The 15589-nt window shown below is 60.9% G+C and overlaps 1 protein-coding gene across 3 annotated transcripts; it reads left to right on the forward strand.

Moving 5' to 3' along the window:
- The first annotated feature begins 7570 nt into the window (after window positions 1-7570).
- Window positions 7571-10772, forward strand: PVALEF (parvalbumin like EF-hand containing). 3 transcript variants are annotated; one of them, XM_068531181.1, is made up of 5 exons: window positions 7571-7759; window positions 8581-8693; window positions 8891-9026; window positions 9374-9489; window positions 10589-10772. In XM_068531181.1, exons 2-5 carry the CDS (start codon window positions 8588-8590, stop codon window positions 10630-10632), a joined length of 402 nt encoding a protein of 133 aa, XP_068387282.1. In that variant the 5' UTR covers window positions 7571-7759; window positions 8581-8587; the 3' UTR covers window positions 10633-10772. The 3 variants fall into 3 exon arrangements, with proteins under 3 accessions (XP_068387282.1, XP_068387283.1, XP_068387284.1); XM_068531182.1 differs by having other exon boundaries at window positions 9398-9489; XM_068531183.1 differs by having other exon boundaries at window positions 9401-9489.
- The last annotated feature ends 4817 nt before the right edge of the window (window positions 10773-15589 follow it).

Genomic DNA, 15589 nt, shown 5'->3' on the forward strand with positions numbered 1-15589 from the left:
AGTTCCCCCATGGGCAAAGGAAGGGGCCTCCTTTCCTCTCAGACCTTCGGGGTCCCCTGCCATGGGTGGCCCCAACCACCTCAGGTCTGTGGAGGAGCATGGGGCATCCAGAACCTTCTTACTGGCCCTGATGTTGTGGCCACTACTCTAAACAGCTTTGCCCCAAAGGCCTTGTTGATGAGGAAGGAGCCGCAGGGGAATGGCCAGCAGAGGGCCTGGCCTGCGGGAGGGGCTCAGATCCCAGGGGCCTGGAGGGGCAGCAGCCACAGGCGCAAGGATGGCTGAGGGCTGTGATCCAGGAGTGCACAGTGTGAGGGGGCTGGATCCACAGTGGGGGGTCTCCCCTCCCCACCTAGGAGGAAAGCCCAACACTGCCCACCCCCATACCAAGGGCCCTGCCTCTGCCCGCCAGGAAGATGCCCCAGACACCTGGACCTCGACGCAACCGGGGGGACAAGCAGGGAAATGACCAGTGGCCCTACGTTGTCCCTGTCCAGATTCTCTGTGCCACCATGGCCAGCCTCAGTGACCAGGATCAGAAGACCCTCTGTGAAGACCTCTGTGACATGGGTTGACCAGTGAACACACACGCATGTGCACACACTGGCATACAGAAGGCCAGATCTCGGGGGCGTTAGGGTTGCAGATATCCTCCAGGGTCTAAGTGGGGCAGGGGAAGTCCACCCAGGGCTGCAGGTCCAGCGCTGTCACTCCATTTGACCCGAGTGACACCTTCCCCCCATGCACTGGGGTCCTCTGAGATTCACTGGAACCAGAAGCCCTGCTGCTCCCCTGGCATGGTGACTGTTGAACCAGAGGTGCCCTGAGTCCCTCCACCATTGATCTGTTCCTCTGGCCAGCGATTCCCGTGTGTGGCCAGCCACCAGCACTCACTGGCCACCACAGTGGGGGGCAGGAAGACTGGCACTGGAATTTAGGGGAAGGGCTTATCTGTACTCTTCCTGGGGTTGGGACAGAACTGCTGTCTTGGACTCAGGGTCCCCTGAGTCCAAGACCTCCAGGCCAGCCATGAGCCCAACCCTCAGCTGGCATGACAAGGCCAAACAGACAGAACAGAGTGCTGGGCCCTGCGAAGGGTGGAGCTGAGAGGCTCGGTGCATGGGGCTCTCTCCTCGACCTCAGGACCCAAGGACCCATCCCCAACACACACACACACACACACACACACACACACACACACACACACTTCTGAGAAGAGACAGAGAAGGTAGAAATCTGAGCCCCAGGGGCAAAGCTCCCACACCATGAACCTGGCTTGTCCAGTGCTGGGGTCAGGGTGTGCAGGGGTGAGGGCTCACAGGGGTAGACCTGCCAATCAGGGGTGACCAGTGGCCAGCCTGCCCTAGGAATCCCACAGAACTGGCTTCTGCCAATCCCGGAATGGCACGAGATCCCTGCAGATGTGCCCCCCCACCCCCGCCACCTGGAGGTGGCAAGATGCCCCAGAGCCCTACATAGCCGGGTCAGGGGCCAGGCCTGACATCGGTGGGGGCTGGGGTGCCCCACATGGAGCGACCACTGCCTCAGGCGCGCCTCCACCTTCAGAGGCCGGACTGGTGGGGATGCCTCGTATCTGCTTCTCTTCCACGGACATGAGAGCACCCTGGGCCCGTGGCGACCGAAGCCTCGGGCAGGAGCCTCAGGAAAGACAATATGGGGTCAAGGACAAGCCAGGGGTAGTAGGGGGAGAGCACCTTCCCTAGAAGGAGCCGACCCCCCAGGGAGTCTGGGCCTAGAGGATTTCCAAGAGGGCCCGAGGCCCTGGGACAGAGGGGAGAGGCCTCCCGGGTCAGGAGCAGCATGGGGGCAAGACCAGGGCTCAGGTGAGGTGAGGGAGGCACCACAGGGCACCAAAAACTCAGTAATGACATCCATCAACAGATGAATGGATACATAAAATGTGGTGGATCCATATAGGGGAATATTACCATCAGTAAAAAGGAACGAGGCACTGACATGCACTACAGCATGGGTGAACCTTGGAAATGTGCTCGGTGAAAAAAGCAAAAGGACAAACACCATAGGATTCCACTTATGGGAAAGACCTAGGTTATTCGAATCCATAGAGGCAGAAAGTAGATTGATGGTTGTCAGAGGTCCAGAGAAGAGGAAAATGGGGGTACGGGGCCTCTTTTGGGGGTGAGGAAAATGTTCTGGAATTTTATAGAGGTGATGGTTGCACAACCCTGTGAATATACTTAAAAACACTGACGTGTACACTCTAAAATGGTCAACTTCACAGCATATGAATTATTATCTCAATAAAGCTGTCAAAAACAAACTTGGTCATCAAGGTAACTAATATTTTAATGCAATACCTTAAAGAATCAAAATTAATGAGAAAAATCCATCATGAGCAACATATCGCAATTTTGAATCAAGGCAGGAGCAGAAAGTGTTGAGCCATCTGGAGCCTGAGGCCAGAGAAGCTCTGGACTGCTCATCTGTCGGCCTGGTGCCCCTTAAATTCACAGCCCTGGTAGGCACCTGGTCAGCCTGGTGGACGCAGCTGCCTTTGTGTCCCTCCAGGAACCTCCAGGGCCCAGCCCTACATCCCACCTGGGTCCTCACCCGAGGCTCAGGAAGGGGGTCAGAGGCGGGGGTGGGCCGGGGGTCGGGCAGACAGCGGTAGGAGAGAGGGCCGGAAGCAGGGGGACATGAGAGGGTCCCTGGGAAGGGGCTGTTGAGTGTCCTGGGGAGGCCATAACAAATGACCACAAACTGGGGGCTTCAAACGACAGAAATAGATTCTCTCACAGTCTGGAGGCTGGAAATCTAAAACTGAGGTGTCGGCAGGACCGGGCTCCCTCCAAAGGTCTAAGGGAGGACCCTCCCTGCCTCTTCCAGCTCCTGGTGGCCCCAGGTGTTCCTTGGCCCATGGCCATATCATTGCAACCTCTGCCTCTGTCCCTCCGTCGCCACATGGCCTTTCCCTCTTCTCTGTGTCTCTCTTCTTATAAGGAACCAGTCACTGGATTAGGGCCCATCCTAATCTAGTGTGACCTCGTCTTAAGGGTCACATCGGCAAAGACCCTATTTCCAAACAAGCTCCCATTCAAGGTACTGGGATTAGGACATGGACATATCTTTTGTGGTAAAGGACACAGGGGCAGGGCCATGGGGATGGCCAGCACCTCTTGAGTCCTTCCTGTAATAACCTGCATCAGCATTTCTGCATGAAAGGCTGCCCCGGATTCAGCCCACAAACCCACATGCTGGGCACCAAAGTGCAGGGCCGCAGGGACACCCCTGCCGGCCAGGACCTCACCCCCCAGTGGGCTCCCCCGGCCCACCCCTTTCTGCTGCACGGGGATGTGGTCCCAGCCTGGGATGGGGGCAGGGAAACAGATGTCCCTTGTTGTAATCACGCTTCCCCACCCCCACTTCTGTGTGCACGGGAGGGGTGCCAAGGGGAAAGGCTGTCCCCCACCCGAACTTGCCCGCAGATAGGCCCCAACCTCAGGCGAACCTCTCCCCCACAAGCCCACCCACCGCAGCTGTGCTCTGCGAAGTGGGGGTGAGAGGGGTTCCAGCATTTGCCAAAGAGACCTCAGAGCAGGTGCATCCGCCAAGGGTACCCGGCCTCCCCAGGAACGGGAAGGTGCTGCCTGGCGTTCCGAGCCAGCCAGGGGGAGACGCCATGCTCTGAGGAGGCTGTGGCTTGAAAGAGCTTTATCCTTATATAAAAACGGCTCCCTGGAAAAGAAGAGCTAATTCCTCTTAGGTGTCTAGTACTCACGTCATGGGGCAGGGCTGGGCTGCGGATCTCTGCAGGGGTTTCCAGTCTGCAGCAGGAGGGCGGAGAGCCCACCAGACCCCTCCCACGAAGTTGTTCCAGGCAGGCCGGGGTGGGGGGCAGTGCCAGCCCCACGAGGGCCCGAGAGACCAGGGCATCCCAAGGGGACAGTGCCTGCCGTGCCTGGGCACAGGGGACAACGGTATCCCCAGAGCTGTGAGCTGGTCCCCGTGGCCCCTCCAGGCCAGCTCAGCCCAGAGGGGGGCTGGTAAGCTAGGGCCAGGGCTTCAGGAGAGGAGGGGCGGCCCAACTCTGAACCGAAATGAAACGGGAGGGGCTGCCCAGGGGACTGGCCATCTGTCAGCTCCGGGCAGGTGCTGGTCCAGGAGCCCGCCCACCCGCTCCCCAGACCTCGCTTCATGGCCTGGGCAGGGGTGGGCACAGATAGGGCCTTCTGGAAGGTGCCGGCGGAGAGGGTGCTCAGATAACATAAGCCATTTTAATACGAACAACTCCGTAGTGTTTAGTGCATTCACGATATTGTGCAGCCACCACCTCTATCTAGTTCCAGAACATTCTCATGACCCCGTACCCGTTAAACAGTAACTCCCCATTCCCCCAGCCCCCCGGCAAACACCAGTCTGCTTTCTGTCTCTATGGATTTGCCTCTCCTGGACATTTTATAACCAGTGGCATCACAGACTATGTGGCCTTTTGTGACTGGCTCTTTTCACTCATTGCGGGGCTGTCAGGGCTCATCCGTGTTGTAGAGTGTCGGTGCCTTGCTCCTTTCACGCGGATAACATTCAACTCTATGTACAGACATGTTAAGAGATGTCCCTGCTGCCTGCTGGGGACCAGACTGCAGTGTAGGTGTGGGTGTGCAGGAGGTGCGGGGCACCCAGCCTTGGCTGGAAATCTTTAGGGTAACCCTTTTGGAGAGGAACGTGGCAGGACCATGGAAACTTCCATCATTCGTCCTGGTCCTCCCACTCTGGTCTCCCACAGTGTCTCTGATGACAAAAGCACTGGGACCTGGGACTTCCCTGGCGGTCCAGTGGTTAAAACCCTGCACTCCCACTGCAGGGGGCGCGGGTTCGATCCCTGGTCGGGGAACTAAGATTTCACATACCGCGTGGCATGGCCAGAAAGAAAGAAAGAAAGAAAAGCACTGGGACCTGCTCCGGGTCCAGCAGCAGGTGGTCAGTCAAGGAACTTACTAGAACATCCTCAGCCTGCTGGCCTAACACAGAGCTGTCTTAGGTCATGGCAGAGTGCGGCGACACATGATAAACTTTTGTGCGGAGAAAGCAGATCTCAGAGCTATAGGAGCGCCATGTAAAATGGCGGGGGCAGAAACCCCCGCAGAGGACAGCTGGCGATGGAGGGTTGGAAAGGGGCTGCACAGACGTCTGCACCGTCAGGGGCACCACTCTGTAAAACACTGAGGCCGAGGAAGCGAATGGACCGTGAGCCGTTCCCCTCCAGGTGGGCCACGGCCAGGAGGGACTCACGGCGATGTGTCCCTCTCTGGTCCCCCGTCCTCACCCTGGTGACTGCCCTGTGAGGGCCCTTCCCAGGGAGAGAGGCCAGCCCCACCCGGGGTCACACAGCCCTGCTCCCTGTGCCTGCAGGAGCCATCCTGCCTGACGGAGACCTCCCTCTCCTCCCCTCGCCTTGACAGCCAGCCCTGGCATGGCTCCCAGCCCCCCACAGTGACCCAGGGACAAAGGACAGCTGCCCAGCCTGGCTTCTCATCAGAGGAGGCCCAGTCGTCCAGTCTTCTGCTGCCGTCTCGGACACGCTGGCGGCCTGCACCCCCTGGGCCATCTCTTGGACCGCCACCCCCTCTCACCCCCACGAGGCCAGCAGGCAGGGTGGGACCTCTTGCGACAGATAGCAAGCCTACTCACTCAGCAATGTCGTCACTCTCCCTACCCCCACCCCAGGCTCGGGGAGGCCAGGTGCTGCTAATGGTCAGTCTGCCCAGCCCGGTGTGGACATGCCAAGTGCCAGCGAGCCCCTGGGGGCGGCCAGTACCAGGCTGGAGTACCCGGGAGAGGCGGGGGGACAGCTGCAGCCCCAAGATGTAAACAGGCCGAGCGGCTTCAGGTATAAAAGCTGGAGCCCCCGCAGCTTCTCAGCACCCCCAGCCTGACCCGCCTTCCCAGAGCCCTCGAAGGAAGCCGGGCGAAGGTGAGCCCTGCCCAGGGAGGGGTGGTGTGGGCACCCAGCCGGGCCGGAGCTGCCCGAGCTGCATGGTAGGAGCTTGGGCCTCGTCTTCCGCTGGACAAGGGGAGGCCCTGGGTGCTGGGGGAACCCCAGGGAGGTCCAGGAGGGGAAGAAAAAGAGGAGGAAGGAGAGGGGCAGCCCCAAGGTAACTGGGTCTGCAGGGGTGGGCACGTGTGCACACATGTGCCTAGGCGGGCCTCTGAGAGCATGGCTGCAAGCTGGGGTCAGTAGGGGTTGGCTGAGACCCCCTCACAGGGCTCCCGGTGCTGAGTGGGGGAAGGGCCTGGCAGAACAGAGGCTCCAAGGTCCCCAGACCCACCAACTCTGGCAGGCATGCTGAGCCAGCTCTGGGCCCACGTGCCCAGCCCCTGTCCCAGTGGGGCCCCACGGCCTCCATCACCCCTTCCCACCTCCCTCCAGCCCATGAGGCCTTTTTCTCACTGAGCATCTGAACTTGGTGATTCACTCTCAGGTGCTAGATGCAGACCACAGCCCCCAGGAGGGCCACATGGGCGGTCCTGAGTGGTCTGGGGACAGGGGAGGGCCCTGCCAGCCTTGGAGGGGGCATAGAGAACGCAGCAATACTGGGCATACGTGGGTGTCTGTGGGGGGGCGGAGCCAGGCCTTAAAGCTATGACCAGCTTTGGCTGTGGAAGGCAGTGAGGCGGGAGGAGAGGGAGGAAGGCCTTCCAGGCGCTGGAAGCACCCCAGGAGGCTGCGCAGGGGGCTGCAGAGCCGGCTCCGTGCGGTGCCACGTACCCCCCCCCCCCACGCCCCTCCCCGCTTCCTGCCCTGACTAGGCGTGCCAGGTGAGACTCCATCCCAGGCCCTGGATCAGGTGCTATAAATACACCAACCACAGCCTGAGGCCCAGGCCCTGCCTCCCCTGCTGTCTCCAGCGCTGATCTCAGGCTCCCCTGCCTTCATGGGGGGTGGGGGTGGGGGGATGCCCCGGAGAGCAACGGGGTGGGAGCAGGGTGGTAAACAGCCCAGCGCAGGGCGCCCACAGCGCTCTGCAGTCAGGATGTCAACCCAAGGCTTGGCCAGACCTGGCCTGGAATTTGGCCCTGTCCCTCCTCCATAAAGGGGGTGACACTGGCCCTGGGCAAGGCCCCGAGTGGCAGCCAGGGAATCCCTTCCCTCCAGAATGGACCCCATGATTCCAGGGTAGAGAGGGGAATCACGGTCTCACCGTGGGATGCAGGGTAGTGGGGTCTGTCCTGGGCCTCCAAGGCCTGGGCCTGCCCTTGATCCCAGCTGACCACCCCCGCCCCACCTCCCAGACTGGCTGCAGGGACTGGCCATTATGGGTGACACCCACCACAGGATCCGACACCCTTTCCCCACCATCTCCTTCCCTCATGGCTCCTTGCATGACCCTGCGAAGGGGCAGGGCAGGGGTCTCTCCATTTCACAGATGAGGAGCCTGAGGCCCAGAGCAGCTGGGGGGCACGCCCAGGGTCAGGAAGCAGGACGCAGCCCTGGGCTGGATCCAGCCCTCCCTGCCCCCCGCTGCAGCTTGAGTTGCAACCTTTGACCCGTGGCTTCTCTACTGGGAGAAAGGAGACGCCTCCGGCCACTGCCTGGCTGGCTTATGCCCAGCAGGTCACTGAGCTGCCTCTCCTGGCGGCGGGAGTAGGTTCCAGAAGGCTCCACCACCCCGTGAACGTCAGAGAGGGCCAACGAGCCTCTGAAATAGCTGCTCTGCCACGAGCCCCAGAACCCAACCCGCCCTGGGGAGAGCAACCCGAGAGCTCCGCAGGTCACAAGGTACTGTGTGGGGGCACAGGACAGCCCGGTCCCTGTGCCCAGACCCCACCTGCCCAGCTGGAATCCCGGCCTGCCTCAGTGGCTCCTGCCTGAACCTCCAAGAAGTGGGGACACTGTCGTGGGCACCTCCTCAGGGCAGATGCACAGCGGGCCGCCCTCCTGAGCACCTGGGAAGGGGGTGGGGCCATCCTGCTGGAGTGGGTCTCGGCCTTGCTCAGTCCAGGGCCAGCTCGAGACTGGCCTGCACGCAGCACGCCTCCCAGCCGGCGGCTAGTGTCCAGCCAGGATGACCAAGGCCCGCCGGTCTAGGGTCCGGGAGAGAGAGACCAAGGCCCTGGGCCCTGAGTCCTGACAGGAGGAGGTGGTGCTTCAGGTAACCAGGAAGGCTTCCCAGAGGGGGCGGCTTTGAGGTGAGCCTGGAAGGACAGAGGAAATTACCCAGCAGCGTTGAGGGGTCAGACAGCGCCACCTCCACCTCTTCCGAGCAGAGTGAAGGACCTCGTGTGTATCACTTATCGTCTCAAAGCCTCAGTCTCTTCTTCTGTGAAGTGGGGTAACACCTCAGGGTGGCCAGCTACCAAGAGGCAGGGCTCAGACGCATCTTCCTCAGGGCCTGGGCACGAGGTTCCTCTGCAAGGCCGGGGCCCCAGGATGCTGGGAAAGCTGACCCTTCCAGCCACCCTCTGCAGCCCGAGGCCTGTCTGGGGTCTGGGTGCCTGGGGTCCTCACTCTAGGGCCAGGAGCTGGCACCAGGCAGGGTCCAGGCAGAGCACCCTTTCCTGCCCAGCACACCTGCCGAGCCGGCTCCCTGTTCCCTGCAGGGCCAGGATGGACGAGGACTTCTCCTCCCAGATGAAGAAGATGGCCTTGGCCATGGGCACATCCCTGTCGGACAAGGACATAGACCTGCTGCCCACTGACATGACGCACCATGGTACAGCCCGCCCCCGCCCGCCCTGGGCCAGCCCCGCTGTGGACGCAGGAGCCCCCCCCCCCCCGGGCTGGGGGAGGGCACAGGACCCGGAAGCCCCCACCCCAGGGCAGGAATCCCCCTCTGGGCCCAGGCCCTGCTGGCCAGGGCAGTCCAGCCCCGAGGGGGATGGCCCTGGTGACACGCCCGGTCATCCCCAGGCTCCTTCAACTACATCAAGTTCTTCGAGTACATGCAGAAGTTCCAGGCCTCGGGGCAGCAGGAGAGTGTCATCCGCAAGGCCTTCCAGACCCTGGACAAGGACAAGAGCGGCTTCATCAAGTGGAATGAGATCAAGTAACAGCCAATGGCCGGGGACGGGATGTCCTGGGCCCTGGTCCCCCTCCCTGGTGGTGGCTGGGGATGAGGGGGTACTGAGCTCTGGGCCCCCTTCCCCGACCTACAACTACCACGCTCACCCCAGAAGACCTGGTACCCACCCTGGGCTCCAGCAGGCCTTGTGGGAGATGGGGCCAGGCTAGAAACAGGGTCCAGGGGCACAGCACTGGGCCCAGGACCAGAGACCCCTCTCCAGCTGGGCCTCAGTTTCCCCAGCTGTAAAGTGGGGAGCAGGCACCTTGTATACCATTGGGCACCGGCCAGACGCCCCCTCAGCTCTGACCCAAGCCCACCCCTGGCCCCAGGTACATCCTGCGCATCTTCCCCAGCAGCGGGCCCACCACCCCACTGACGGACGAGGAGGCTGAGGCCGTGATCCAAGCAGCCGACACGGATGGGGACGGGAGGATTGACTTCGAAGGTGGGGCAGCAGAGACGAGAGGGGCAGGGATACCTCTCAGGACTTTCCTGCCCCCCACTCCCCGTCACTCGCACTGTTTGCTCCACGTCCAGAGCCTGTCTCTGTGCAGGGCTGACCAGGCTCCCCACTGCCGGGCGTGGACCCCATCCCCCAAAGCTTACAGCCACCTGTGGTGGTCACCATCGTCCCTGTTCACAGAGGGGGAAGCTGAGTCTCCGGGATGCTGAGGGGGCTTGGGCATCTCACCGGGCCCAGGGGAGCTGCTGCAGGTTTCTGAGCAGGGGAGAGGTGGCCCAAGCCGGCTTTGGGGAAGATCGAGGGGGCAGATTAGATGGGGGGTTTCCGAGATGGGGAGGAAGGTTTGAGGCAGAGACTAGGGCCTGAGGAGCTGCAGAGGTGGACGCAGGAGGAAGGAGGTCAGGTGGGCCAACGGCTGTGTGTGAGTTGAGCAGGCGGGAGGGCGTTGCCCAGGAGGAAAGGCATTTGTGGGGCTGCAGGCCTTCCCTGAGGCTCCCATGGCTGCCCTGGGGTCTGCATCATCCTGCCACCCACCCACCCAGATGCTGACCCCAAGCCTGGAGGATGGCCCTGGGAACAGGCAAGCACAGGCTCAGAGCCCCAGACGGGGGACCTGTCCTCACTCTCCAGGCCTCCACTTGCTGCCCGCAAATACCAGCAAACCTTGACTTGTGCGGTGGTCGCAAGACTTAAAAGAGGGGCAGCCGGGCCAAGGGGTCTGTTTAGGATGCAGCCCCCCAGCCTCTCTGTGCCTGTTTCCCCACTGAAGGCAGGATGATCACAGGAGCACTTGCTCAGAGACTCTGAGGGGAACTGCTGAGGGTTCATCGTAAGACCCAGGGTGGGTGAGCTCACCACCACCAAGCTGGCTGGGCACAGGGCACACGACAACGGTGTGGGGCACTCGGGCAGCCAAGTTCCGGTCCTTCCTGCTCCCCACCCAGGACTCAGGAGGGCAGGATACAGGGCCTCCGTGGACCACGAGGTCCCCCATCATAAAGGAGGCTTCCCGCTGGGCCTGCAGGGCTTGGTGGGGCACAAGCCAGGGGGTTATTTACTAGAAATCTGTCTCCTATTCTAGAATTTTCTGAATTGATCAAAAAGGAGAAAATGGCAAAGAAGTAGCACCACGCCCAGCCCCGGCTGGCTGAGCATCCCCCAAGGCGCACCGTGGGATTCGCGAGTGCCCTGTGGAGGCCATGGGAGTGGACGCAGCTTGAGCCAGGAAAATTGAAGAAAAACAGCATTAAATGAACCGCAGCCCATGTGTTTGTTGGGGGTGTGCAGCGTCAGCTGGGGTGGGGGCAGGGTCGTGGGTCTCTGGGTGACGGGGAAGGCAGGGTGGCATGGGGGGTGCAGGAGGGAAAATGGAAGGCCAGGTGGTGTGTGTGTCCAGCCTCCTCTGCCCCTTCTTGTTCCTGCCTCACTGGGGGCACCCTCGGAGGGCAGTCCCCCCTCCAGCCCCGGCCCCTCCTGGATCTGCCCTCCCAGCGTGGTGCTCTCTGGGCCCAGACCCCACACACACACACACACACACCTGGCCCCGGCCCCCACTGGGCTCTGCGCAGGCTGCTCACCGGGCTGGGTCCTAGGGCGCCTGGAGTCCACAGCGCAGGGACAGCTTCAGCCCCAGGGTGCCTCTGGGGGGTCCTGGCACCAGCCCTGCACCCTGCTGCACTCCGGGCTGGACGTGTCCAGGGCTCAGATCTCTGCTGATCTCTCTTCGCCTCCTCCTTCCGGTCTTTGAGACCCTCTCCCTCTCTTTGAGGCCTCCTCCCCTTCTCCCCAAGCTCATCCTCCTGCAGGAGTCCTCCCCCACCCCACCCGCCTGCCCCAGCCTCTGCACCAGCCATACTCGCCCACCCGGTGGGCTCCCTTCTTGTGCTTTAAGCACCTCTCTCCTGTACTCCAGACTCCTGTGCCCATTCTGGCTGCCTGACACCCCGTTTCGTGTGATGGAGGCGTCTCAAGCTTAACGTGCCCAAGGCTGAGCTCCCGTCTTCCTCCTGCAGCCCCGCCCTCGGTCTTCCCATCTGTTAGCTGCGTCGTTCCTCTGCTGCTCAGGCCGGGAGCTCTGTGGTCACCATGCAGAGGGTGTGGATGTGCTCCCCGCTCCATCCTGGGGACTGGTAGCCGGGAGAGCACTAGGCCCCCATCCGAGCCCCCTGCATCCACGTGGGTGTGATGGGTTCCCTCCTCCAGCTGCCACGGGACTCCAGACTCTCTAGGATGGAGGGGCCAAAGGTGGCTGGATCACCCCAGGGTGAAGGCACCGCTCTCAGGAGCCCCCAGCTTGGGCTATTGCAGGAGCCAAGCTCACACATCATCCTCAGCTCCCCTCCCTTTCACACCCACCTGCAAGGTAATCCCACTAGCTCTGCCCTCAAAGTGCATCCAGAGCCCCATTCCCCCACCATCTGGGCCACCACCAGCTCTTGCCCAGATGACCACCTTGGCCCCCAAACTGGCCTCCCTGCCTCTACCTTCCTTGGCCCCCAAACTGGCCTCCCTGCCTCTACCTTCCAACAGTGGGTTCTCAATATAACGGCCAGAGAGTTCCTTTTAAAATACAAGTCAGACCCATGGCTTCACTCAGAACTTTCCAGAGGCTCCCCTCTCACGCAGAAGAGCCAAGTCCTTGGGATGCCCACATGCTCCCTGACTTTAGACCCTCCCACCCTCACTGCAGCCACACTGGCCACCCCACTGCTCCCCAGCCAGGAACCACCCTGTCCCAGGGCCTTTGCATGTTCCTGGGCCTGCTATGCTCTTCCCTAGACCACTGTCTGTGTGACTAACTCCCTCACCTCCTTCTACGTTTTCCTAAAATGTTACGTCCCAAAGAGGTCAACCCTTCTGCCCTGTTTCACATTCCACTCTACCTTGCCCAGCATTCTGCATTCTCCTTGATCTATTCTCTCCATAGCACTCGCATCCCCTAATATACCATATGAGTTGCTTATTTATTGTCTATTATGAGCAAGCAAAGCATCAAGGACATGGGTTCTGAGATCCCGGAGAGGAAAGCCCAAGAAGTGAGCCTGACGTTGGCACAGGGTCCCTGCCAGGGTTTGCAACTGGTTAACGGCGGTGGAGAGGCCGAGCGGCTGAGGAGGGCGTCCGGCAGTCTCCCGGGTGTTCAGTACCTGCCAGGGAGTAGGGTCTTTGCTCGTGGTTCCTATGGGGCTAGGAGCGAGAAGTGAGGACAGGAGTATCAGGCCAGAGGACTGGCGCCCAGCCTCAGCCAGCCCAGTCCCTGTCCTAACTGCCACCAGGGCAAAAGTAATCCCTCTGGACCAGGGTCCAAATTCTGCTCAATGCAGACCACATCTGACCATGCCCATTCGTCTGCATATTGTCTGTGGCTGGTAGAGAAAAAGAGAAAGCTGGTGTGGCTGCTACTATCAGATGGAGGACACTTTAAGGCAAGAAGCTCTGCTAGACAGAGAGGGACAGTTTGTAAAGATAAAGGGTCAACTCACCAGGAAGACACACAGCTCTAAATCTGTATGCACCTACTAACATAGCCTCAGACATAAAGCAAACATGGGCAACTAAAATGAGAAAGAGATGATGCACAACCACAGGTGGAGATTTTAGCATTTTTCTCCTGGGAACTGACAGAGCAAGCAGGAAAGAAATCAGCAAGGATACAGAAGACTTAAAAAAACACAATGAATTAACCAGAGGAGCTAGAAGGCCAAGGAGACCTTTCTTGGGAGGCTGGGGCCTAACAGATACCCTCACCCCTGCCACCAGCCCACTATCCCTACCCCAGGGTAGGGGTAGGCACTATGGTGCCACCCAGCCCACTGTCCCTACCCCAGGGAACAGGAATGGCATCTCAGTCCCCCTTCTTTGCGGCACACCTGTGCAGGTGGAACAGTCCAGCGGGGCAGGCCTCCCACGCCACCCCTGGCACTGTAGCCTCTCAGGGACACGTTTTCGCCAGCTGGGACGTGTGAGACGCCATCACAAGGCCCATGGGCAGGACAGAGACCCAGGATGACACAAAGCTCCAAACCAGTTAATGTCAGGAGCAAATTATCTGTGACAACAAAAACTTGAATAAAATTAAAGCAAAGAGCTCAGATAACAGCAGAAGTGAAGGAGTATAAGGGATGCAGAGACTGGTACAGAAGGGCACCCAACCTGTCCTTGTGAACAGATGAATGAATGGATGGATCGATGGATGGATGGATGGATGGATGGGTGGGTGGACGAACAAACAAATGAACAGATGAATGGAAAGCTGTAAATCAGGAGCTGGGGAGTCAGGCACCATCTCCCTGATTGGAAAGTCACCACCATCCATTTCTCTGCTTCTCTGGCTGTGCCACCATCTCTCCCTGAAAGTCACCCCAAGTACCTGTCTTCCCATCTGCTGAAAACCTTACTTGCAAAAATACCATAGTTTAGAAACTCCCAACAACAGCTTCAGATAAAACTACATTTTGGGGGTGGATCAGGGCATCCAAAGGCATGCCCAGAGCAGGCTGCTTCTCCGCCATTTGGTCCCTGCCCTGCCCCCAGAGCCTCTGGCCTGGAGACAGTGAGCAGCTAGCTCCCTCTGCCTCTGCGCAGCTCAGGGAGGGTCGAGGAGGCCCAGCATCTGAAGCCCGCAGCCTGCTGAGCTGGTGACCCGCTGCCCCTCCCCTGGCAAAGCTCACTCCAAGACCTTGCCCCTGGGGCCCAGCCCCTCCCCACCTCTTTTCTGGGACTCAGGAGGAATGCCTCAAATGGCCAGCCTGACTCTTAGAACAGCAGGCAGAGACAGCTGGTAGGCTGAAGTGGGTGGGGAGCTGGGAGGGGCTCCAGGCCCAGTGGGAAGGGCTCCAGGAGCAAAGCTGTCCCAAGGGGAGACAGGCGGGGGCCAGGAGCGCTGTGGGTGACTAAGCAAACCCCCTGCTCACCTCAAGCCCCAGGACTGGGAGCCCCAGTTGGAGCTGGAGGGACTGCAAGGCCTGCTCTCTGCCCGGTCATCTCATGGTGATGAGACAGCCCCATAAGGGAGGGAACATGGATGGCACACATGTGCTCTGCCCACGGACCAGGCCAGGCACTCCACCTAGGAGGGGTCAGGCCCAGAGCGGCCCTGCTCATCTCACTGCTGTATCCAGCTCTGGCCTGGGGTTCTGCGAGCGATCAGCTCTGGCATGAAGGAAGGAAGAAGCCGTCCTGTGCAGATGAGGACAACTGAGCCCCTGGTACCCCAAAGCAGGGGATGGGGGTGCCGGGAGGGCCTGCAGGTCAGCGCTCCTGTGAGCTGCCTCAGTCCCATGGGTGTCCACCTCTGCCCTCCTGGTGGTTGAGACTGAGAGTGACCGCTGCCGGGACTCACGCTAGTGAAAGGCCAAGCCCCAGGGCCTTTCAAGGGCGCAGGAGGGGCTCCACCTCCACTAGGGCCAGCCCTGCGCGTTCCCACAAGTAGGGTGGCGCCTGGGCCATTAGGAGGGCTGTCCTGGCCAGCGTCGGCTCTCCCCAGTGGCCTGGCCCCAGCACCCTCGGCCAGGGCAGCAGCAGCGACAGAGTGCCTGGTGGGAGGGCGGGGGAGGAGAGTTCCCAGAGGGGGAGTGTCCCCTCCGCTGCCCTCTCGCTCCCCTGACCAGAACTTCGAGGATGGGCCTCCACCCTCCTCGTGGGCAGGGCCTATCCAGTGCCCATTTCTCACAGGTTTCAGGTTGTCACCTCCAGGGGGTGTCCTGAGTGGGGGAAGGAAGGAGAGGCCCTCAGGGAGGCTGGCCAGTTCTCTAACCATGGAGGGGACACACAGCAGCCTGTGCAGGGGTCGGGGAGGAGGCTCAGACCTCCTTCCCCAGGGGTGAGGGGTGCGGCGAGGGGGCACAAGCGTCCTGGGGCTCGTCCAGGCCCAGGCTGGAACAGAGGGCCATTCTCTCTGCTCAGGGACCGGGGCCTGAGTCGGGGAACCGCAGGGCCAGGCAGGGAACATGGGGGGCAGGCCAAGAGCAAAGCTAGGTCGGGTCACCTCACACCTGGCCCTGAGCAGCCTCCAGCCCCGCCACCCCAGGCCCCAGCCCAGGAGAGACAAGTCAGGGTCACACAAAGTATTAAAAGACACCTC

This window comes from Eschrichtius robustus, chromosome 20 (assembly GCF_028021215.1).
Source record: "Eschrichtius robustus isolate mEscRob2 chromosome 20, mEscRob2.pri, whole genome shotgun sequence".
In the NCBI taxonomy this organism is placed as follows: Eukaryota; Metazoa; Chordata; class Mammalia; order Artiodactyla; family Eschrichtiidae; genus Eschrichtius; species Eschrichtius robustus.

Coding starts and splice junctions, on each gene's coding strand:
- PVALEF (XM_068531181.1), top strand. CDS start 8,588: ATGGACGAGGACTTCTCCTCCCAGATGAAGAAGATGGCCTTGGCCATG. Junction 8,694..8,890: donor CACTGACATGACGCACCATG/GTACAGCCCGCC, acceptor GGTCATCCCCAG/GCTCCTTCAACTACATCAAG. Junction 9,490..10,588: donor CGGGAGGATTGACTTCGAAG/GTGGGGCAGCAG, acceptor CTCCTATTCTAG/AATTTTCTGAATTGATCAAA.